Source organism: Prinia subflava, chromosome Z, assembly GCF_021018805.1.
Source record: "Prinia subflava isolate CZ2003 ecotype Zambia chromosome Z, Cam_Psub_1.2, whole genome shotgun sequence".
Classification (NCBI taxonomy): Eukaryota; Metazoa; Chordata; class Aves; order Passeriformes; family Cisticolidae; genus Prinia; species Prinia subflava.
Genome location: NC_086283.1, coordinates 2,201,936 through 2,226,885, shown reverse-complemented (window position 1 = coordinate 2,226,885; position 24,950 = coordinate 2,201,936). Strand labels below are relative to the sequence as shown.

Genomic DNA, 24,950 nt, shown 5'->3' with positions numbered 1-24,950 from the left:
TGGGTGAACAGATTATTTCCAATTCTTTTTTTTTTTTTTTTTTTTTTTTTTTTTTTGATTCATGACAGTACATAGAAGGTCAGCATTACTTACCTGTCCTCATCAGACCATAATGTTTCAGACAGAGAGCCCCACAGTGAGAACATGCAAACTCTTGGCTCTGGCTGTGTCCATAAATCATCCTGCAGGCCACCTCTGCCTTACACCGCACCTCCCTCGGCCAGGCTGGAGAGAGGCTCCCTTTTTGCCCATATGAATCCCTTCTTCTCAGTCCAAGTAAGTTCAGTTTGTCTCTGCTCTGTCACCCTATTGCAGCCAATCCAGCCACCCTACATCCACCTAGGGAAGGGGATGTAAACAGAAAGGGGACAAGGGTGAATGAAGAAGGGTGCTTAACAATCCCATGCTTGGTCATGAAGGCCATGACAATCCATTTGAAGGCCACAAAGAGCAGTTCTGGGAAGCTGTGGGTTTGGTGGGGCTTTTTTTTTATTCATGCTGTATGTAACTGTTTGTCTTGTATTCAGCCCAGTCACAAAACAGAACATTCTCACTGTCTGCTGAAGGTTAGAGTCCCCTGTGATGAAAAGAAGGCTTTTTATCTGACTTTCATGCATTAAAAGTAAGTAAAGAAATAACTAAATAAAAGCTCAAGGGCGCACACTCTCTTGGTTTTCACAGCCTTGCTCAGTCATCTGCAGCATGAAGAGTAAGTTATGTGTATGGTTAGATCTGCTTCTTTGTGGTTCTGAGTGTTCAACATGAAAAAGGGAAATGAAGGTACATTTTGAGAAAAAAAGCAATTCCATCAATTAAAATTAAGATTATGTTTTGCTTTCAGATACATTCACATTGAAGAGTTTTTCTCCTCAAGTCTTGTTTATGATTATGCTAGTAGGGAGAGATGAAAAAGTGGCTATACTTCTCTGTCAGGATATGAAGGACACTCAAAGAAAAATCAGGTCCCTACAGTGAGCCCCAGATTTGAGCAGCATGGCAGAAGCACATTTATTTCTGAAGGTGTCCGCAGCCACGCCAGAGCTCAAGGCTCTGAGCTGATCCAAAACTGAAGTTTCTTGTAAACTGTGCCATCATCTACACTGCCAACAGAAAGTTTCATAATTAGGTCATCAAAGCCACTTAAATTATTTTACTAACAAGTCCATTACACACTTTGAAACCTTACTGAGATCAGATGAAGGCAGCGAGTTAGAGGAATGAATGACCTTTATTGTCTATGGTTTTATTTTGGGGGTTTTCAAGTCCTCATCAAGACACCTTTTTCCACTTTGATATTTGAGAGTTTGAGATCTACTGTAGTTGCAATGGATAGAGAGCTGAATTCAGCTAGTGTGAGATTAAATTTTCTTAAATGAATGGATGCAAATATTACCCATAACCTTACCCAGTTTTTCAAGAATTGGTCAGTTTACAGCTTTGGGTCCAATTAGGCATGAGGACCTTAAACAAGGAGTTTGAAGTGTTGGAAACACTGGAAAAAACTTTCTAAATTGCTCTTGTCTGGATGATTTGATTGACTGAAACCCATCTGTTGCTGAATGGGAAGGGGAATTTGTATAGTTGTTGGTTAGACAGTATCCCCAGTTAGACTTCAAGTGAGTTGGCTAACCGAGTGAATTAATGGTACTATTACTTCCCAAATAGGGAGTTAATGTTTTGTTAACTACAGAGTGTAAAAGGGCTCTGATACTTCAAAGTCCTTTGCCTACTGAGTAGAGAATGTAAAGGTTGTCAGTCAGAGATAATTGCACTGGAAGTTTATTATTCTCTGTATTCCACAGAAGAAAATAAAACTGCACAAGAAAACACACATTAAAATATTTTGTGAGGTTAGACGTTCAGTATTTTCCATCTTTCCTTATTTTTCTTAGTTTCACATTCTTTGTGTCATGAGAAAAGATAACAGCTTGATTTCATTATGCAGGCTCAGTCTGGATGTTTCAGGTGAAGATATACAGGAATGACAAGATAAACCTTCTTTTTCTTTTGAGATCTATGGATGTGCAAGATGTCTGCATTTGCAAATTGTAAATCAAGCTGTTTGAGTGCAAATATGTGAAAAGCAGCTTTCAACATTTAATTTCTGATGTCTTCACTTCTATCTCCAATTGTCCACATTGCTGACCACATGTCTAGGTGTGCGTGAAGAGAAGATTGTTTTCTTCTGTCAGGTTTTATATCATGAAGGAAAAAGTCCTTAACCTTGTTTGGTGGGTTGCTTTAGTATAAGTCCTACATTTCATGTGGCTCAACTTAATTTTCAGCTGATTAGGGTAAACCCTGACAAATGACATCTGGATGAACAGAGTATCCATCCTATCACCCACATCCTTACATCTGAATTTTTTTTGTGAGCAAACTACTCTTAAGTGACTGGAGCAGCTGAAACCACCACACAGACACCACTAAGCAGAATAAATTTTGCAGAGAGCAAATGATCCAGGGTCACAGAGGTCCTGTAGTTTTGTTTGCAGTGAAACTGAGCATTAACTTTTTTTTCAGAAAGGTCTGGCAGGCAGAAAAGAAGTGTATGCTAGTTACATGTTACTTCATTGTGTGTTAAGCTGATGACCAGATAGAATTGAGTAACATTTGTCAATAAATGAGAGTGAAACTTTTGTGCAAGGAGATAAAATTAAGACATTATTCTGAATTAAATACTTGGAAAACCAGCATGAGAGGTTCATGATGCTTTTAGTTCTTTACTTAATCTGTGTACATTTTTTTTTTGAAATCATATATATTATTTGAATAAGCACTATTTAGTCTGCCATAGAAACATGCTTTTCCACTTCCCTCCACCCATGTTTTCTCTTTCCATGTGTTTGATTTTTTAAACTTTGATTGTACCCTGATATAAAAGGCTGCAGGTTAAAAACCTACTTTAACAATTCCTGCATTTATAAAATACTGCCTTTTTATCACACACAGACCTCCCATTAACTTATACACTACACCTTACAACTGTGTCCAAAGAAGCAACTGATGGAAACCTTGCAGTAAAAAGCACAAAAATCTTGTGCCATAGGATAAAACAAGCATGTCATCCATTCATTTTTTAACTGGCAGAGAAAAACACAGTCCTGGAGAGCCAACAACACATGAACTTCCTGACCTTTGTACTGTGATAGTTTCTGTAATTATTGAATAGTGGGGATGGGCTGAGGGCTAAGGAGGGGAATTTGGGGGTTGGCCTTAGCAGTGAGATAAGGCTACATATAAGGGAGCTGCAGCAGGTTTGGGAACATTAACAGGGTATTTTCCTGGCGTGCAGCTCAGCGAGTCTGGATCCTGAAATCATGAGCCAGTGCCCCTTCGCGGGGAAGAATTACCTGTGAGTCCTTACTCTCTGTGTTTTGCTTTGTAAATTCAATTCAAATGATAAAGTGTTAGTGCAAAATATGAAATCTCAGAGAGAAAGTACTTATTATCAATAAATAGATAGCTACAGAAATCGCTAAATTAATAGAGATCCTACAAGGACTTGTCTGGGGACTTGTTATTTGATTAACTGAATGTGATGTTACACTGTGACAAGAGGAATTTCAGTTTTTATCAAAAGCCTGCTTTACTGCTTCTGTTTATCAAAATAAAGCATGGTTTGAATTGTAGATGCATCCGTTAGAAGAGAGGCAGGTATATTCATAGTTCTTTAATTAAATAGTTCACACATTTTCTTCATTTTCTGCGTAGATTTAATTTTAGCAAGCTATCTTTGGAAGATGAAAATGATGACAAATCTCAAGAAGGAATAAATAAAGCCAGCAAAGGTGGGCTTATCTATGGAGAATACCTACAAGTAAGTGTAAGGATTTCATGTTTGCTGTGCTGGTTGCTCTTGTGACTTAAGGCAGGGCCTGTGTTTCACACTTCTCCCAGCAGTCAGTTGCTAAGACAGGTCTCCAGGTGTAACAGGCACAGGTACTCATCTCATCTGGGACCTCGAGGTGGTCTGTGGGCAGACTTTTCAAACTGCAAAAAAGATGGATATTTTGGGGGGTTTGGTAGGGAATTATCCATATTGGCATATTGGTAAGCCTAAACTGTAAAGTGACACACCACAAAAGGTTTTCTTGGATCTGACAATAGTTACTTGGCTATTTCTGCATGCCAGCAGGCTCTGTGAAACTTCCTTGAAAGCCTGGAAAAATATATTTCAGAAATATAGGGGGTAGGATGATGACTGGGGGGGACATAATAAAACCCAACTAAAACCTGAAAAAATTAGAAGCAATTAAGAAATAAGTAAAAATAAAATGCCATGGGTAGTTAAAGAATCCAGATTTTTTTTTCTGACAGCATGAACTGAAGTGAGAGGAATTACTCTATGCTTGTGAAAGGATTTGTAGATATTCTGTTAGGAATCTTACAAGGATTTATTTGGAAACAGCTATGATTAGATTGTAAATTTGAATAAGAAAAGAATATAGCAATTTCAGAATTGAAATTATTATTACTGCCTCAAATCAGAGCTCTTATGCCTATGTTGTACTCAGAATTCTCAGAATTTTACTACAGGAACTTTGTTTTCATGGGACACGCAGTATAGATCTAAAATCTGGAAAATATGCTGGATATTTTGTTTTCTCTGGTGGGGTTTTTTGTTTGTTTGTTTGTTTGTTTTTAACTAAACATATATACCTATAGTTAAAATTACCCTTAAAATTATTTTCAAAACTTTATTACTTGAGGTACCTAAATGTTCCATTTCAGGAAAGATTTTTTTCTAATCAAAAAAGTAAAAATCACACCTAAGACAGTTTAGTCAAACTTCTCATATAACTTAAAGTGTGAGGTCTATATATGTATTTTTAAAAATTATTATTCCTAAAAACTAGCTGTACACAGTAAGACTGCCATTGCTAACAGTACAATTGAGAGCTTTACAGAACAGTTCTTACCTTTGTTTTTAAGCTGAACAAAATATTGAATGCTCAAGAACTTGAGAGTGAGAAGAAAGGGAAAAAAATCCATGATGAGCACCTTTTCATTGTGACACATCAAGGTAAGTGGAGGAGTGCAGTGGTGGTTGACCAACATTTTTGCCACAGGGAGTTATTTGGTGCTGACACATGCAATACACTATTTGTTTTCATTTTAGACATTAGCACAGCAATAGCTCTGCCTTTTATCTGTTTTATATTTGCATATATTCGTATATGAATTTTAAGGCAGTAATCAACGCCTTAAAATTCATGCTTGCGAAGCCATAAGCATAACCTTAGGATCTGGTAAACCAAGACATGGATGGTTCTATCCTTAGTGAAATTGAGGTGGTGAAAATCTTGGTGTCATCCAAGCAACAGGCTGCTATGCAGGTTCTTGTAGGCAAACTTTGTGTGTTGCCTTGTGCCTTCTCTGAAACTTTACTTTTAACCATCTAGAATCTGTCTAGAAATCAGCACCCCAGTTAGGCACTCCCTAATGCCGATATCTGCCTGTTTTTCAGAGCCTGGCCTGATGATATTTTCTGTTATTTATGGAAAACACATAGATCTTAAGCAGGTGTGGAGTTAGATTTTATTGAAGTATCAGATCTGGATTTTATCTTTCCTCCAATCTGTAGATCAAATATCTAATGTGTAAAACATATTTTAAAAAATTTTGTCAGTGTTCTTGACTATAGATTGTTTTGTCTAATACTTTAGGTAAAGGACAGAATACTGTAACAGGTAGTAAGTGTATGTGTCAGCACCTTCTTGCACACTGGCAGTGTCAATGTAGGCTATTCATTTCAAATCAACATGTAAGAATTTTTCTTTCTTGGTGCTAAGAAGAACAAAGTAACCTTGAAGTTGATGCTAACGGTGTCTTTCTTGTTGTAGTATATGAACTTTGGTTTAAGCAGATTTTGTGGGAAATGGACTCTGTGCGAGTGATCTTTCAAAATGGTCACGTAAGTTAAAAACAAATATTATTTTGGGAAAATTCAGCCCTGATTTTCTCTTGCTTCCTGCCTCTCAGTCTGACATACTTGGGTTTTCTAAAGCAACATGTGCTTTTTTAGAAACTGCATCAAAAGACCAAGTAAAATTTGGCTGAGTGGCTCTTATATCTTGATAGTACAGATTTTTGGTCAGCAAAATCTTATTTCCTCCTGAAGTATGCCTTTTGTGTAGGTCACCTTCCAAGGACAATTTCATTGGCCAAAATGTTCTCATACTCTCCTGCTAGTGCTGCGTAACTGCAGAAACTTAAGCTGGAAATATTCTACTGCAAAAAAAAGTAGGCTCAGAGGCAAAACTGAAAATCAGAAGGCTCACAGGTATTTTTATTCTGAAAAATAATTTCTGCCTTTGTTCAGTTTCTGAAGTCTACCTACTATCTCCTTCCATCCAATATCTGCTGAGAGGTGAACTAATTTTTGTGATTACATAATAGTAAATCCAACAGAGAAGCAGCAATACAAACCAGTGTAATACTGTGTGAGAATTTCTGCAAATTACAAATATAAGTAACTCTTCACATTTGTCCAAAGCTAAACACAAATTATAACAACAGGCAAGAATGGAAAACTCTTGAATTGATATTACATCCACAGAAAAATCTGACTGCATGCAGTTTGAGAAATACTTGAGTACATCATTAGCATTTGTCTACAAAGAAAATTTGGAACTAGACCAGATTGAAAGAAGGAACCTTCTTGAACCATAAGGTCCAATAAAAATGTTCTCTGTTGTCCACTATATTCCTAATTTCATTGTTTCTTTAGTTTAATACTTTATCAAATTATAACTGAGCATAATCAGTTCTTAAGAAGAATTTTTTTTTTCTGTGTGAGAAATGAAGCTTTGCTTATAATCAGAATTTGAAATGTCAGTGTTAAGGTCAAGTATACAGACAAGCAACTAGGGAAATTATTATCATCTGCCATATTTTTTGTAGTTTGATATTTCCTGGTTACATGCCCAGATTTTAGAGGGAATTTTAATCCCATTGAAACTGAAAGGAATTTTAGCAGACTCCTCTGCAGGTGAAGTTTTTAACTTAGCAAAAAAAAAAAAAAAACCACCCAAAATCTTCTGTGTTTTCCATTTAATGTTTTCTATTTCCCACCACATGTAATCTTTTCTCTTCCTCTCTGCTTGCTAATGCACATTTCTGATGAACATGTTTTAGATGTGCCCTCCTGATGTAGCTGTCAGATTTTCCTTCTCAACTTTTAAGTAATTTCCATACCTGCCTTATGGCTTGTAGAATAGAACAAGAATAGAAATTACTCTAAAGTAATTAAGTAGAAAGTATGTAATTTTCATATTATATAATATTGTTACAATAATATTGTAATTATTGGAGAATATAAATTATTTTGCTTGAGAATGTAATTTCTTTGACATCTTTTAGTCAAAAAGAAAAGAAAAAAACCCCTGTATGATAGGCCTACCTGTAATGTAACATCATTCAGAAAAAAACAGATTTCAATCTTTGAAAATTAGAGTTTCAGTTTTAAAACCAGAGTGCTCTATTTCATATGAGATTCTGTCTCTATGGATTTCACATGGGAAGTGAAATGTACAACAGTGAAAAGATGTGAAATAACTAAGTAGGATCTAGAGAAAACACCGTTCAGGTTATGATCTTTATCTTTTTCTACAGGTAAGAGATGAGAGGAACATGCTGAAGGTTATTACTAGAATGAACAGAATTTCACTGATTCTGAAATTACTTGTGGAACAGTTCTCAGTTTTGGAAACTATGACTGCACTGGATTTCTTTGATTTCAGGTAAAGACTTATTATTCGTCCGCAGCAATCCATGAGCTTGTAGTTCTCATCCTTAGAACTGACTGTGAATTTTGCATGTGTGCTGGTGTCTGTCAGCAAGCTGAGAGCTCACCTTGAAGAGGCAAACCCGACATTAAAGTGCAAGGGTCAATTATGAAATTGACCCTGACTGTGAGTCCAGCGTGTTCTGCAAAAAGTACAAGTGAAATGTTGACACTTTTGCGTAGGGTGCTGCTGACTGGTTTCAGGGTCAAAAGTTAAAACAGCAGAAACAACAGAAATAGCTCATGGTTCTGCCAGCAATTTAGTTGAAAGTTGGCAGTGCAGATTGAAGCCTTGTTCTATGGCAAATCATACAAGTGCTTGGAGCAGAGACATGCACTCTCTCTAAACTATCAAACAGGTATTTCAGCTGTCTTGGTTTGCATGGTGTTGCCTTTGGTCTGCAGTGCTGGAGGCTTCAAGTGGCTGAAGAAAGCATTGCTGTCCATTCTCCTTTTTCCCCAGTAACTTCTGCAGTCCAGTAGCAGCTCAGTGTATTGCTGGGCTGGATGGTGGGTACCTCTTCTGCCTTCTGCTCAGGCCTTCTCTGGGATCCTTTGTCTTCTCTCATCTCTCCCATGGCACTTCTCTTCCCTTACTACATCTAGGTCCTTCCACCCCACTACCATGAGTTACAGCTTCATTCACTGTCTTCCTTCCCTGTTATTCTCCTGCTTGTGTCATTTGTGCATATCTGTCTGCCCTGCCACCGCAGTGCCATCCAGCAGCCCATCCACTTCTGTATTTTGGTACCATTTCCCTTCTATCTTTTAATGTTCCCTATTAAAAACAGCAGGAAACTACAATTTTTCTTCACTTGTTTGAATCTAGCATTACACTACAGCAGGGTAAATCCATGGGCTAATCACCCGTTTTGATCCATACTTCAGCTTTTCAAACACATTCTGTCATTTGATAAGTAAACATAAGATTAAATCAATGATGTGTCTCTGTCAAATCTTGTACTCGCAATTCAAAATGCATTACAATTATCTAGCAATGTAGGATTTCAGGTTACTTTTATTAGTGATTGCTTTTCAGCATGGTCAGATGACTGAACTCTTAAGATTCCCATTAATTAATCCCTCAGAAAAAACACGGGAAGTTTTCTACTCTATAGACAAAGGCAATATACAATATTGCACATATATTTTGCATGCATAGACTATTATATTTAATACTATATAGGAATTATGCTGTATATCAGGGCTACTTAAAATGCATTCACTGGCATGTTATTGCTGTGAAAATTTTTGTAACAGCTTTTTGGGGTGCAGCTGCTTAGTCTATTTGGAAAGGAAATGATATTCACTGACATTGCCTCCTGTATATCACATGCACAAAGGTGCTTTTTTAAAGCACAAATTCACACACTTACATTTACACTACCTGTGTATGCACAAACAATATAGAACTAGAAAATGAGATTATATGTACACTGTAGTTGCATTAAAATTGCTTGGCTTTTTTCCTTTTCCTAAAGCAGTCATATAAAAAATTCTCAAATAGCTATTTGATATTCTTCAGATGTGAGATATGGTGGGTTTTTTGAGAACAAGAGAAATTCGTCACTGTAAAATAACATCCAGCATTTTTTATCTTTTTTTCTTTTGATCCCAAAGATACTACCTAAGCCCAGCCTCAGGTTTTCAGAGCCTGCAGTTTCGCTTGCTGGAGAACAAGATTGGTGTTCCTCAAAGCCTGAGAGTCCCTTATAACAGAAGGCATTACCGTGATAACTTCAAGGGACAGGATCGTGAACTACTGCTTCAATCAGAGCAAGAACCAACACTTCTGCAACTTGTGGAGGTAACAATGTCTGTCTTGGACATCGCTTCATTTCCCCCCATCTCCCAAGAATGTCCTTCATTAGTGTCAGTGACAAACTCTCCTGCCTTAAGAGGAACAGCATGTTGGCAAATTCTGTCTCAATGGTGTTTTGACAATTCTTCATGACAATTCGTCAAATTCTTGACAAATTTGGCATGAAAGAGAGTTAGTTGTTATAAACCAACTGATTTTTCACAGCATCTCCCTTTGGTCTGAAAACCCTGGCTGTTAAACTGGTAAATCACATTATGGGAGTCTGAGCTAAAAATGTAAATGCACTGTTTCATTTGCATTGTTTTTCATGACCATAAGCCCTTTTGGGAGGAAAACTTTAAAATTAGTCCCACTGTTAGTGATGGCTATTAGGAGGTTAAAAACTACAGATGGCTTTATGTCTTCCTTCTGAGATTTATCATTACTACTATACCATATATATATGTGGAAGATTTGTTTTTCTGTAGTTCGTTTTAAAGATATCCTCAGAACAAGAAAGCTTCTGTCTTCCAGCAGTGGCCATGCTATCTGGGCCCTGAGGGGGTTGGCATGGCACCATTATGCAGGTGTAAATCATCCACATGGACATGCTGAATTTAGCAATAAGCACTTCTACAGGATACTAAACCAGGACCGCAGTAGTAGAGTTTATGTTGCTATAACTTGTAACTCTAGGATAATGCAGTTGCATTGTTATTGCTTGAACATATTATTATTATTACTACTACTATTAATATTAAAGGCATGGCTGGAAAGAACTCCAGGACTTGATGCAGAAGAATTTGATTTCTGGGGACAATTTGAAGAGAATGTTTTAAAAGGCCTAGAGGAGGAATTTGCCTTGATACAGGTATATTATGTACTCTTGAACTACCTATAAGCAAAGACATCTGACAAAATGATACTCTGACATAAATTTAACTTTTATCTTTAACTTGATTTTTTAACTTTACTCAAATTTTCTCACTCACTTCACTTAATCGTCATCAGTCTTTGTCTGCAAGAAACAGAAAAAATTGAAAATCCTTCAGGAAATAGCAATATTTTTTTTAATTTGACATTTAAGATGATTTAAAGCATGACATACATGGATGATTTGGATTGCAAAAGGGATGGATTAGCATCAGTGGAAGGGCTGAAGTTGATTTTACTGAAACTACAACTTCACCTTTAGTTAATACTTGCATGAACACCCTAGAGTAACTACAAAGTTTGAGCCCTTGAGTTGCGGATATGGAATGTCACTATTAACAGCCCATTTCTGTTTTACAGTATATGGCAATTTTCTGCTCTGTGATAATTTGAACTGCACTGGCAAATAAGCACCAGAAAATCCCTGACTATTTTAAAACCTGCAGCTTTAAAAACCATTTTTTAATTTTTAAATGAAACAAATAAGAATTTATCAACTTCCTCAGAATATGTTTAACTTTCTAACTCATCTAACCTTTTTTATTTACAGTTTTCTTGCCCACAGCTCTGCAACGATGTAATTTTTTTGCCTTGAAAAAAAACAAATCAGACTTCAAACAAATGATTAATTTTTTTTAAGACCTCTAGACCAAAAAACGTGATAAATTGCCAGTTTGAATATTAATTTATCTGAGTTCTGGAATCTATTTAATTGTACATTTCTTGGTACTTGTACTTCTCAAAGGACAGTGACTCATGTACCTTATTTGAAAATACAGTTCTTACATCTAAGATGCAAATTTCAGAGTATTTATTTAAATAGAAGTTGCATAATGAGTCATTCAAGTGCTTAATTTTCCCTGTTGAATTCTAAAACTTGTCTTTGTTTTAAATACCAAAAGGCCAAAGCAGAATCAGAAGAAAAAGATGACTTATTGTCCGAATTCCAAAAACAGAGAGATGTATTACTTTCGTTATTCGATGAAAAACGCCATGAACATCTGCTCAGTAAAGGTAGATTTCATTACCTTTGTCATGTCCATAGGCACTTTGTATGTTTTATACATGTTATTTATAAACGTTTGTTATAGCATTACAGTTGCAGGAGAATGAGCAACAAACTAAGGATGCTTGTACTTTGCAGGAGAGAGACGACTGTCCTACAAAGCACTGAAGGGGGCCTTGATGATCTACTTCTACAGGTAATGTTGTAAGATGTCTTTGATAGTGACTGGCAGGAGGAGAGGTGAAGGTGAAGAACAGCAGCACAGAATGGGCTGTGGGAAGCAATCTATTTCAGCCCTCCACAGGAATCCTGATTAGCCCAATACAGCTCGAAGGTTGGACCAGGTTGCTCAGTTCTGAGTTCTGAGTTCTGGACCAGGCTGCCATGTCCAGCTGAGTTCTGAGTGTCTTTACGGATGGAGTTTGCACACCCCCTCTGGGCAGCTGGTCCTTGCTTGACCAGATGCTGCTTCTCAGTTGTAACTGGTAATGCCTTGTTCTACCTGTACTAGAAAGTTCTGGAGCCCTTTTCCAAGTTCAAAAATAAAGGGGCAGATCAAGACTTACATAGCAGAAGCACTTGTTAAAATATCTACTGATATTTCAGTACCAATTTAGGAAAAGTATACTCTGAGTCACTAAGCACTGGTGAAATGCAGCTTTGAAAAATACAGCTTATGCTGAGAGGTCTCACTGTCTTCTCTTTCATTTTCCAAGGGAGGAGCCCCGTTTCCAGGTTCCCTTTCAGCTTCTTACCTCCCTTATGGATCTTGATGTGCTCATGACTAAATGGAGATGTAAGTTAGACTTTTTTGACTGTGACACTCCCTCTTCTGGATGAAAATAAATTCTATCTCTGAGGTACATCCAGTTTTAGAACTGAGCTTTGGAGTTCATGCTTTAGGAATGACTTTTTTTGTTTGTAGTTCAGCCAAGAGGAAAGATAAAGAACTGCTTCTGTTATCATTATATACATAGGTATAGCTACCACTTGTATGACCTGTTTGAAGTGTACTATATTATTTAAGGGACATGTATCCCAAAAAATCCTAATGATGTCTTTATATGCAAACATTCCTTCTGCCTCCTTCCCTATCAAGACATACATAATGGGTGTATAATTCTGTATTAACAGAGCATAGTAATGTGTAATAATTAGTGTGCTCATTGTGAATTAACAATCATTTCGTATTTATTGACTGAAGAATGGCAGAATTAACTCCTGCATTGCTGAAGACCTAATAGTTCTATGTCCCTCTGAAGATCTCTGAATGACCTTTAGTAAGTGTGGCCCTTTAGTTATACCTAAGTACTAAACATGTGCCATTCTCTCCTATTGTATCATTTAGATAACCATGTCTGTTTGGTGCACAGAATGATTGGCAGCAAGGCTGGCACTGGAGGCTCATCAGGCTACCACTACTTGCGTTCAACAGTGAGGTAGAAATAACATGTTTCCCCTGTTACCTGCAATAATACAGTTCATAAGTACTCTAATGCTGGGAGACATATTTCAGATGGCTCACTGGAGGCCAATGGGCTGCTCACTCTCGTCTGGGACTCCAGCACCTTCCCTTGGTTGTTGCACATTTTTTTATCTGTCATACAAATTCCAAGCCTTCTAGGGCAAAAAAACTTCCTATGGATCACTCACACAAAGTGCCATCTCTAATTCTCAGTCGAGGGGTCCAGGCATTACGGTGATAGCAATAACATTAACCCCTCATTGTTCGGTCTGTGTGCCAGCTAGCCCAAGTTAATGAGGTGACAGAGGCTGCAAGTGAGCCCCAGCTACTGTGTAACTGAGTTTCTTTATTCCCCAGCATGACCTCTGATTGTACAACCTCCTTAAAAGGGGATCTTCTTTGAGGTTTGTTCTCAAAGAGCCTTGAACCTCCCTGTAGTCCTGCGAGCAACTACTATCACAATCAATGGAACAGAGGGCAGAGTAGAAAGCAGATGGTTAGACTGATGTTGAGGATTGAATGTCCACTGTCCTTTTTAGAAAGCTCTCCCACTGTTCCTTAATGTCAGGTTAACATGATTGTTCCTAGATAAATTCTACCAGAGATCACATCCTATGGACCTTGTATTTTCAGGAGAAATGTTACATAGATCTCTTTTAAGCCTAGTCTGCTATGCCCTAGAAAGTCAGGACTGCATTCTGCAATATTCAGGAGGGTTAGTGCAAGGAATCTTATTTGCACGGGAAGGAATGATTACTGAGGATTTAGAAATTATGGCCTTCTATGCTGATGGATTTATTGTTCCAATTGTCTTTTTCAGTGACAGATACAAGGTGTTTGTGGATTTGTTCAATCTTTCAACATTTCTAGTGCCAAGACACTGGATACCAAAGATGAACCCAAGCATTCACAAATTCCTTTACACAGCAGAATACTGTGACAGCTCCTACTTCAGCAGTGATGACTCTGACTAGCCTGCCTTTCTAGGCTAGTTGCTGTAAAAAACTTCCTGACTTTCACCTTGAGTGGTGCTCCCAGCCATTCCCACAAAGAGTGTGGGTGTGTAAATATGTATTTATGTATGACAGCTTTGTGAATAGTACAATTGGCTTGTGGAAGAAATTAACTGCTTGTAGAAAAAATAAATCTGTATTGAGTTAGCCTATGTTAGGAGAAAAATGATACCTCAATTCAACCCAATGACCAATTTAACTCTCAGTTGGCTTCTTAAAGCCTACACCTAGATAAAGGGAGAAAATTACAGGCAGTTATGATCATGACTTTATTTATACATATTTTTGTATTTGGTTGTGTGCCTAATGGTTGTTATTAATTTATGTCTAGCTGAGGATATAATCAATCTCATCACCTTCAGAAGAATGTTAGGTTTCTGAGCTCTAGAGCAATTTCAAAAGGAATTTTGGATTAAAAGTTTCAAAAGCTAGATTCAAAGAAGTAAGTAAGTCCTGAATCTACAGAAACCAAACCATCCTGAACTTGTAATACATCAACAATCATGTTATCTCTTCATGTGTGAATGTAAATCCCTTATGTAGAAATACTGTTAAAAATAGCAGATGCAAGTACTTATTTGCATTTCAAATAAAGCAGTATTAAAGCTCATCTTTTGTTGTCTTCTTCTAAAGCAAACTATAAAGTGCAAACAAGAGTATGGCAGGCATTTAAAGTGATTTTTATTCAAATTGGTATATAATAAAAGGCAACTTTGGCTATAGAATATCGATAATGCAGTGTCATCTTCCCATTGAAAGGACTTTTCTCTTTTTAAGTGCTTCCTTTGGAAAGACACAAGCACTGTAGGCTGGGATTTCTGGTAAGTTCTCTCTACCACAGCACTTCAGGTACTTATACCCGGCAGTAGTACCTCAAAAACACTGGAGGCACGTCTGTGTTTCATATTGCTATGACTACATTACTCTCCTCTATGCCCATTGGGGACTTTGTTTTCCAGTTATGGAAGTGTGCTATCTGTTGTTTGTAAGTCACTCAGGGAAGGCCAGACTATACAACATTCGTGAGTACAAAAGACTTCATATTTTTTAAAACTGAAGTTTTCAGCCAAGTAAATTCAGTAAGTAGCAAAACTTGAAGAAACATCATACTTGGTCTTCCTTTCATTTTAAATATTAACAGTTAGAAGGACTAAACCAATAGACAATTATAAATACTCATTGCATTTGTCATTAAAAGATTATTAAAAAATTAATCTAAAACCATGGCAGAGTAATTGAGTGCAAAAATTACAGAATTGCTTCAATACCTTTTGTAGTCAGCCACCTTAAAAGATACAGGTAAAGCATTCCAGGTGAAAAATTCAGAGCATTTTAGAGTTACATGTTTCATTGTGAGTCCTAGCTGCATTTGCCCACAGATGCAGTTTCACAGCTCAGCAAAGCTGGAATACCTTTTTATTACCAGCAAGTCCCACCTTTGAATTCATTAATGAGGGAAATACAACACTCGCTCTATTGGATATATTCTGTAATAGCTGACTTTCTAAACCGTTAGTCATGATTCTTTTATTCAAATCATTTCAAATATACTCTTATACTATTGATTTTTTGATCCAAATTCCTTCTTATTTGTCATCATTTCTTTCCTTGTAAGATTTTCTCCTATGGAGTAGTTTTCAACACCTGGATAAAGCTTATATTTGAGGCTTAAGTCCATCTTTGTAATTTCTATTTGTACACTCTGTAGTTCAGTCTTCTTACTCCATGAGAAATTTGGCATTCAACACAAATTCCAAACGAAAACATTTTTAAAAACTTCAGCCAGGAGTTGCAGGAATTGCCCTTACAGCCATTTCTTTTATTTGAAAACGGTGTTATGAATTACATCTTCATATACAGTGTCTGTCCTCATGATACTTGTGGTTTTTGACCAGTTGTAAAGGCCCAGAGACATGTCAAACAAATACTGCTGATACTGTGTCTGCTATACCTAGAAAGGACATAAAATTTGGTTTTAATAAATACTGAAGTGGAGACTTCCCAGAATTCGTATTTATGTAATGCCCTCTTCCCTCCAAGCCACGACAGTAGGAATCCAGGGAATCACCTGCAAACCTTTTATTTCTTCCTTGCCTAGCACTGTGTATAGTTGAAACCTAATCTCCTCCTTCCTCTGCTTTTATGTTCAAAATTTTATATCCTGGTGGTCTCAGAGCACCTCTAAATCAGAAGACAACAACTCTGGGAAAAGGAGCAACTACTGCCCTTTGCTGGATTGTTCTTGTCTGGTACACTACAGAAAATGTGAAAGATGCTGCTTTTTGAAAGAATAGGTTTTGAAAATAACACATCTGTTCTCCCTGCCATCTCTATAATTGACTTGCTTTATGACTACTTCTAAATTTCTCTTTCCAAACTGTTTATACAGTAACAGTATGAGCAAAGATTCAGTAACATGAGAAAGCTATGATTGGATACATTGCTCTGATCTTTATTAAGTGGAAGCAAACTGAATATTGTCTATTATTTATGTGCAGAAGACTTAGGTAACCTAACACCTCTTGCAATGACTGAGAGCTACTGTGAAACACCCACATGGAAGGGAAAGCCAGTGGGTTACTCCCACACATAAAATGACAACAGATACACAACACTTCTGATCTTGTGGAAATATCCCACCAATTTGGCTCAGCAATCTGATGATAAACTGGAGCTTGACTTGCCTTACTGCCACACCTAGCAGAAACTGGGTATTTAATGCTACAGAAATCCCTCAAACACAAAGAAAAAATTAATGCCAACAACAATAGGGCACAAAATCGAACTAGCACTAAAAAGATATATCTCTGTCCTACAGGAAAGGCCATGAGCAGGGTACACAATTCCCAGGTAGATTTGCTTTTTGTATCTGTTTGCTAACTGAGCCTAGAGATAACAGCAGCCACGAGACAAGAACAGCAGCTGTTTTACCTACAGGGAGTACAGCGATGGCACCCACCTAGAACCATCACACACGGCTGGGTATTTTACAATGCCATTACCTCTGCATGGTAAGGGACAACAGTACTTTGATTATTTGTTTTGTCCTGCACAGCTTTGCCTTTATGTGGTGCTTTTCAATCATACAGCTACATGGCTTGGTTCAACTAGCAACCGCTTTATTTATTTTTCCACCTGGACTCATTTAACCTCTTTTAAAGCATAGCAATGATTTGTACTGCCTCTAATGAGGATCTCATTATATCTTTACTATTATATATATTGTATTATGATTAACTTGTTAGAGACATTGAGAAACATATCCCAGCCCAAGGCCTTTAGCACTTTCTGTCAGACTTACCACAGACATTGCCGCCTATCTTAACACGAACGTAGCCGTCTATTCCCCACGTCGGCCCCCAGGAGTTCTGCACAATCCAGTAAGGGATGCTACCTGGAAGAGACATCTCATCAACAAGAGGCAACGTGAGACTTGGGAAGCTAACACTCCACAGAATTAACTGGCATTTCAGTAGCGCTCAGTTTCTGATGGATTGATGATACAGGCCAGTGAAACCTACTGCTGTTCACATAGATAACAGAGCTGATATTCTCATATGGGAAGACTGGATATGGGCTCTTCTAGCATCAAGACACACACAGCCATGGTCTTGACTTTAAAGGATGAAGTCCCACAGAACTGAAGAAGCAATAACAAAAAGAGGTTTTCTTCTGGTTGATGTGAAGATGATGTGATCTTCACAGAACTTCCAGAACTCATGTGACATCAAACCCAACAGCTTCCAACAGAAAACTGAGTTCTGGATTTTAATCACTTGTCCCACAAAAGGCAAATGGTAGGTAAAGTAAACCTCCTGTGCTGAAGTTCAGCTGGTGGAAACGCACCTGTTCTGTCAAAACCAGTGATAAGAACAGCATGGTTTGCTCTCCCACTGGAGCAGTGATATTGTATGATTCCACCGAGATAATCCTGCCAGCTAATGGCATCGACTGTCACTGCCAAAGGGCCCCAGCTGACAAGCATCCTCATCATTTCCTCTTCTTGACCACTGCAAAAGAAGTGAGTAAAAATACCAAGTTACTTAAGTTAGCACAATAAAATGATTTGAGTGACTGTAATCCACTCATTAACAGTTTAAAAATCAAGAAATTACACTCTTTCGTCCAAGTTCTACATATGACATAACACAAATCAGTAATTACGTATTTCATATACTACAACACAGTGATACAAATATAGGACACATGAACTATGGGACAGGTGCAGATCCAAATACAATGCTATTAAAAAGCAGCAGGTTTCTAGGTCAAACCAGTGGGCAATGGAGAGCACTACATACTTTTTGTACATCACTCTTCTCAATCAAAACCAGCTTTTAACAAACCATTAGTCTGTATTAGAATTTCCCACTGTTTTTTAAACCTACAGAAGTACCTCTTAACATAGTAACACACTAAAATATGTGTCTCAAACATATCAAAACTCAGGACATTTCCACTATCAGACATTTATCATCAGCACCTTCATACAGTTTTATTTATCTAATATACTGGAGCAGGAATTTTTCATCACTGCATAATATGTTCATTAACTAAATTTGGCAAATATAGACTAACAAGGATATGATTGATTTTAGTTTCTTATATCTAGAAGTAACACAATTCCTAGTCAGAATAATACTTCTTGTCTTTATTCAGTAGCTGTACGGTATTGATAAAATTAGAAATGAAGTTTCTTCACAAAGAAACCTAAAAAGCTGAAGTTTTTACAGAGTTCAGTTGATAACACTGTTTCTTAAGTCATGGGCTGGAGAGCATGTGGGTAGATATGTAAATGCATGAATACTGAAGTAATCTAATGCTTCCTAATTTTTTCAATAAATCCATTTACTATTGGTAGGATTTACTGTTTCTGACAAAAGCAGTGTAATGTTCATATATTAAAAACTGTAACTGACTCTATGTTCCACTTTATAGGCAATTAAAAGACAATTTTAAGACACAAGCTTTCTCATTTGAGCAGGCTTAGGGATGGCAGTGTTGAGTGGACTGCTTGTGGCAAGCCTTAACTCTCAAAGATGTGCATTAATCCTTCTCCAGCAAACAGCTAGAGAACTGATGCAATCAACCTCACAACCTTTGCCTGGTCAATGCATTAATGCATTATTCAGTCCACCTTACTACATGACTGCTGAACACAGAAGGAAAAGTACAGCAAAAGAAAATAATGAGTAATAGCTACCTGAAGTCATATGCAGCAAATCCTGTTATTGAAACTCCAAAATCTGAGCGCTCAAAATAATGGCACAGTCCTGTCTGAGCTTTAAAAGTGTATTCTGAATCTCTCACAAGTTTTACTTTTGTCTGCAAGAAGGTAATTGAGGAAGAATTTAAAGCATTTGACTTTACTACTATGCAGTCCAAAACTTATAGAGGATGACCACACAACCCACTCCAAATTCAGTGTGTACTGGGCAAGACTAGAAGTAAGAATGTCACATTGTGAAATAAGTATTTACTATCTCTAGTTTCCTTGTTCACTGAGCTTCAGAATGGATTCAAAAACCTTTAAGTAATATACTGAATTTAAAAGGCATCTCTGGTTTAAATAATCCTCATAAGCAATCCTGTCAATTTCAAGACACAGATATTAATTAATGACCTGATATTAATTCATGAACTATTCATTCTCTTCAAATGAATTCCACACACAAAATTATACTGTCCTTGGGACAGTTCAATAAGCACAGGTATCCCAATTAGTTACATAAAATACTGTAAAGTCCAATTCTGTTCTTAGCATGTAATGCTCATCATCAAGTTTGAATGCATTTCAATGGTTTAGGCTCCAAGGGAAACAAAGGTAAACACAGTTTGTTTTATTCTGAGGTTTTCTACACACAGTTGTGTGTAATTTTACAGTGTTTGCAAAAGAAACCATTGAAATCTGAAAACAGAAAATGTCAAGACCCCTCCTTTTCCCTGAAGGCTGATGCATTACATCCACAAAATGCTGTATGCATAGGTGGCTCTGTCTACACTTGTACTCTATGCCTGCAATTGAAACCAGGAACATTATTTCCAGCCCCTGTGGACTGATTTGTTACGTTCACAAGAACATGTATGGACCATAAAGTTCCAATCAAATTTCAATTCTGCTTGAACTAATTCTCTCTAGGTTCCAAACTAAATAAATAACCATACACACATATACACAGACATATGGATACATGTACATACAGACACATATGATTTAAAAAAACCCTGTACATTTCACCTTCCCCACCATTATTTTTTCCAATAAACAAGAATACTAATAGAGAAGCTGATGAAGTCTTTTGGGATTTTTGCAAAGAGTTTCAAACCTGGTTCAGCCAGCTCAAAGCACTAACTGTGGATCCCCCATTGCAGCCGTAGTTGTTGTATGAGCAGTCAATAACTTGCTGCACACTCAGCTCTTCCAGGGTGCTTCTTCTAATTGCATATGCAGACTCTATGCCACCTACAACGCTGAAAGCCCAGCAGCCTCCACACTGATAGAGAGAAAAGGGAAATGGCAGAGAAAGCAAAAATCAGTTTTGTTTTTGAAGCCTGATATGAAAAAAGACGCAAAAGAATCTTCCAATGCTTTTCATTTAACACATCATCTTTTAACTCTGTTTTTAAGGGAATGATAAAGAAATATTATCATCCATTTAAAATGCTGAACTGTTTTTCCCCTTAAATTGCGCTCTGAATGCTGGAAATGCATTACAGGTGTCTTATTTTAAGGACTTGTTGCTGATGAATTTTTATTCTTGACAATAAGTCTGAGGATGCCTTTTACTGCGAGATACCTATTTTCCAAAAAAAAAAAAAAAAAAAAAGTGGCCTCAGAATGAAATTAGTTTTTAACCAGATTAGTAAGTTTTTCTAGAATTTGTAAAAACAGATTACAGTTTAAGAAATGGTAAAGTGAAATTAAAAATAGAAATAATAGAAAAATCTTAGACAATAAGCACGTATTATGCAATTTGTGGCTCTTTGAATTGTGAATTTATTATTTAAAATAAGCAGCAGAATTTATTCCTCACAAGGTCCTACATGAGGCATAGGAAGGAGACTCTGGGTATTGAGTATCTTGTTTCTTCCCAGTGACTATAACCCATTTTGGATAAACTGTAATTGTGTGGGGTCTGATTACTTTCCTATCATCCCTGAGGAATTCACTGGTAAAGATGAGGGTGTTGACCAGCCAAGGGGATTCAGTCATGGGAGAAAAACAACAGGAAAGGATCTACACCTCTCCAGCTGGGATGAGATCAAGTACTGAACTTATCTTGGTTCCTTCAGAAAAATACAAAATGCACATGGTGCAAAATATTTGGAGATTCAGTCAACTAGATCAAAAAATATGCCACGGTTTATAAATGCACTACTTCTACACTTCATTCTTCTAAGTGTAATATTGCTTTGCATAAAATGCTACATGACTTTGTGTATGTTCAACTGGCCACTCTTGTGCCAGTGCTCCAAGGAGCCTTCAGGCAGAGCTGCTCCCTGCAAAACCTTCCCTGTGCTCTACAGCCCCCCGCTGAGAACCAGGAACAAAAACACCAGGACTCACGGTCTGCTGATTTCTCACTTCTGCAATGACTTTCTTGTCCCTCCAGTCAAACTTCTTTGGCAGAGCCTCTTCCTTCCCCTTTGGCACTTTTGTGTATCTGGGAAGTTTGTGAGGTATGCTTCTCAAGTAAATAGCTAAACAGAATACAAAAATCTATATATAAATCTTTGAAGAAAAATAAATCCCATCAACAACAAGTTTACTAGAATTCAGAGGTAACTTCGATCTGCAGTTGCAACCACCGTATCTCATTCTAAAATCCACAGAAAATTCATGTATTTTAAAATAATCATTATGGTCCAGGATGAATATAAGTATTTCTACAGTTTCAAAAAGAACATGAATACTCTATGTAGGGCATGTGGGTTGGAAGTGTGAAGATTTTCTGAAGTTGAACAATAACCACAGATACTCCATAAAACAAATTTTATTTGAAAATTTCCAAAACATTTTACTTAAATATTACTTGGTTTTAGCCCTGGGGAAAATAAGAGGAGAGTAAAGTAAAGATTCTGCAACATCTGCAACTTGCTGGGTTTTCACTACAAAATGTTGTTTAATTATTTAAAACTAAAACAAGATGTTAAATTTTCTGATGAACAGGATACGTAACAACAGACATGAATGGCAAGAAGGGAAGGTATCAGACAAATTTTCTAGGAAAAAAAATTAAGCATATCATATTGCTCCAGAGAGCTCCAGTTGTCATTATGCAGCCATGGACCTCCAAGCCTTGTTTGGACTGTAGTAAATTTTGTGCTAGGATAGAGAACATGAACTCACTGGAGAATCTTGTGTATATTCCTTTTCAAAAAAGGAAGAACCTTGTGGATCTTCCTTTCTTCTGCTGCAACTGAAGAACACTTTAAAACACAGTGAGAAGAAGGAAGGAAAACCAGAACTGCCTAAATACTAAAGCATGTTCAGGCTGTGGGCCATTCAACCTTGCAAGACTACAGAACATGAAGAGGACTGTTGTATCCTCCAGAAGTACTTACAGTTTGGTATCAGACATTGTAAATTAGCTGACTATCAGCAGGGGAAGAATTTGTAAATGTGAAAGACACAAGGTTCTGGGAAAGAATAATAAAAAAAAAACCAAACAAAAAACCAGAAAAGGCATTAGAAGCAACTAGAAAATGTACCTTTGAACTCTTCAGGAAACAGGTGAGAAAACTGATTTATTCCATACACAGCAGTTGTATTATCTTTTGCTGATGAATTCAATAATCTAATTCTTTCAGCACTTTCCTGAAGGAATAAAAAGATAATTGTGGGCGTTATTAATTTAGCAGCAGGGGCAAAACTGTAAGAAAAAGAAAAGGTTAGCAACAGTAAATATGAAATTAGGCAACAAGAGCCGTTGACTTCAAATTCATCCTGTATCCCTAGCAAAACAATAGGAAAGCCATTAGACTAATTCCAACTTCAAGAGGCACCAAAAAAAGCATTTGTTAAGTGCAGAAAGTTGACATGAAACAGACAAAAAAGGCAAGCCGAGAACAAGTTGTGCCAAACTCATCTGACGTCCTTCTTTGACAGCACAACAAACCTTGTGGTTCAGAGATACGCAAAAACGCCTTCAGATAAGAGTTAACCCCATCCCTTCATGTTTTTATGAAGCGAAAGAACAGCATGATGACCCAGCGGCCGATGTCGGTGGGCAGCCGCTCTGGCGGCCGGCGGTGACCCGCGGGGCTGGCCGGGCGGGCGGGCGAGTCCCGGCGCTGCGGGAGGGGAGCTCCGCCTGCCGCCGCCTCCCGGCCTCCATCCCCGGGGCCCGCGGAGGCCCCGCGGCGCGGGTGGCGAGGGAAGCGCGGACCTACCCGCAGAGCCGCCGCCGCTTCTCCTCGCTGCCGGCCGCCGCCGCCCTCCTGCCGCGGCCGGGCGCCGGCAGGCGCTGTGAGGGCGGCACTGCCCGGCCGCAGCGAGCACAGGAGCAGCGCCAGCACCGCCAGCGGGCACCGCGCCATGCCGGGCCGGGCCGGGCCGGGCCGGGCACGGCACGCACCCCCGCCCGCGGGGCTCAGGCCCGCCGGGTCCCGAGCACCTCAGGGGCTGAACCCTCCTTCCTCCCAGCCCGCGGCCGGAGGCTGCGCCCGCTGCCGCTTCCCGCGGCGCCGGCGGGGCGGGGCCGGGCCGGGCCGGGCGGGCCGGAGGAGCGCCCGCCCGGCCCCGCCGCTCCCGCACCGCGGTGGGGACGCTCCCGCGGCCCCTGCTCCTGGGCGCTCCTGGCGCTCCTGGGGGATGCCGCCGAGTCCCAGCTGTGTTTGAGGGTGCTCAGCAGCGCCTGAGCAAAGCCGTGTTTCCAGCGATGTAGTTCCATATGGGAGACTCGCGCCAGGCGCGCAGGGCTGCAAAGGAGGGGCGAAGGGGTGCTGAGCGTTCAGGTATCTGCCAGGTTATAATTTCGTGCAAGCCCTTCGCTGAGAGGAAAATTAGTTGGTACCTGCCAGTAGGAGAGGGAAGCAGCAGGAACGCAGGTTACAGGCTTTAGCAAAGGAAGGCACGGGTGGGGAGGGCAGAGCTGCCCGGCGCTGCAGCCCTTGTGTCCCAGTGAGAGAGCTTGTGTTGAAAGAATACACGGAGAGAAACCATGACTTTCCTCAGAAACTGGTCATGCTGGTACTTGAGTAAGCAGCTCAGTGTTCGGCATGCAAAAGCTCTAATAGGCCCCTACGAGTTAACAGAGCCCTCTTCGTTAGTTTCCGTCACCAGGCATTTTTACGCAGTGCCTGTAAGTAGAATATTTGTATGTTTTAAACCTGCTGTATATTTCAGTTCTCTCCGCTTCTTTCTCCTCACGCACTCTCTTGTTAACACAACTTGAAGGCCTTATAGCCAGTGGATGGAAGAGCTTGTTAGCAGGGCAGATTGTGTTGGTTATTCTTTATTCTGATATGGTTTATCACTGTAAACCCAGGACTGGGGTTGGAGATGTTATTACAATTTATTACAAACTTGGATTGACAGATTGAGGTCTGGGATCAGCATAGGGACTGAATAGGATGACAAAGGAACTGAATGGTGAAATCTTTTTAAGGATGGTTTGAACCTCAGCAGCCAAATTCTGAGCCAAATTCCATCAAACTGTGACAGAGCACTGAGGCCCTAGTGAGACGTGGAGGGTGTAGTGTCTGCAGGAGTGCCAAAGGACAGCTTGCTATGGTCACCACAGCTTTGGATGTACTGGCTGTGGGAGAAACAGAAGCGTTAATGCAGCAGTCACACGTTTTATTCTCTATGGTACAGTATAATGGAACAGGAAAGAAGTTACTTCGCCAGTTAGTGCAAGCAGCAGAAAGATGCTGAAATTATGCTTTATTTAAAAACATACTTTTCATTAAAAATTTAAGATTTTCCATCAGTCTAACAT

The 24,950-nt window shown here is 38.7% G+C and overlaps 2 protein-coding genes across 2 annotated transcripts; one reads left to right on the top strand and one right to left on the bottom strand.

Moving 5' to 3' along the window:
- The first annotated feature begins 1,557 nt into the window (after positions 1–1,557).
- TDO2 (tryptophan 2,3-dioxygenase) lies at positions 1,558–15,381 on the top strand. The gene is made up of 12 exons (XM_063421817.1): positions 1,558–3,355; positions 3,715–3,820; positions 4,936–5,026; positions 5,847–5,917; positions 7,618–7,745; positions 9,410–9,596; positions 10,354–10,461; positions 11,426–11,537; positions 11,668–11,725; positions 12,246–12,325; positions 12,878–12,968; positions 13,815–15,381. Exons 1-12 carry the CDS (start codon positions 3,321–3,323, stop codon positions 13,966–13,968), a joined length of 1,221 nt encoding a protein of 406 aa, XP_063277887.1. The 5' UTR covers positions 1,558–3,320; the 3' UTR covers positions 13,969–15,381.
- CTSO (cathepsin O) lies at positions 14,672–23,684 on the bottom strand. The gene is made up of 8 exons (XM_063421818.1): positions 23,401–23,684; positions 22,720–22,825; positions 21,575–21,708; positions 20,334–20,501; positions 19,211–19,332; positions 17,854–18,017; positions 17,309–17,401; positions 14,672–15,958 (listed from the first exon to the last, which is right to left on the bottom strand). The coding sequence occupies exons 1-8, from the start codon at positions 23,545–23,547 to the stop codon at positions 15,924–15,926; spliced, it is 969 nt and encodes a 322-aa protein (XP_063277888.1). The 5' UTR covers positions 23,548–23,684; the 3' UTR covers positions 14,672–15,923.
- Between the last annotated feature and the right edge of the window lie 1,266 nt (positions 23,685–24,950).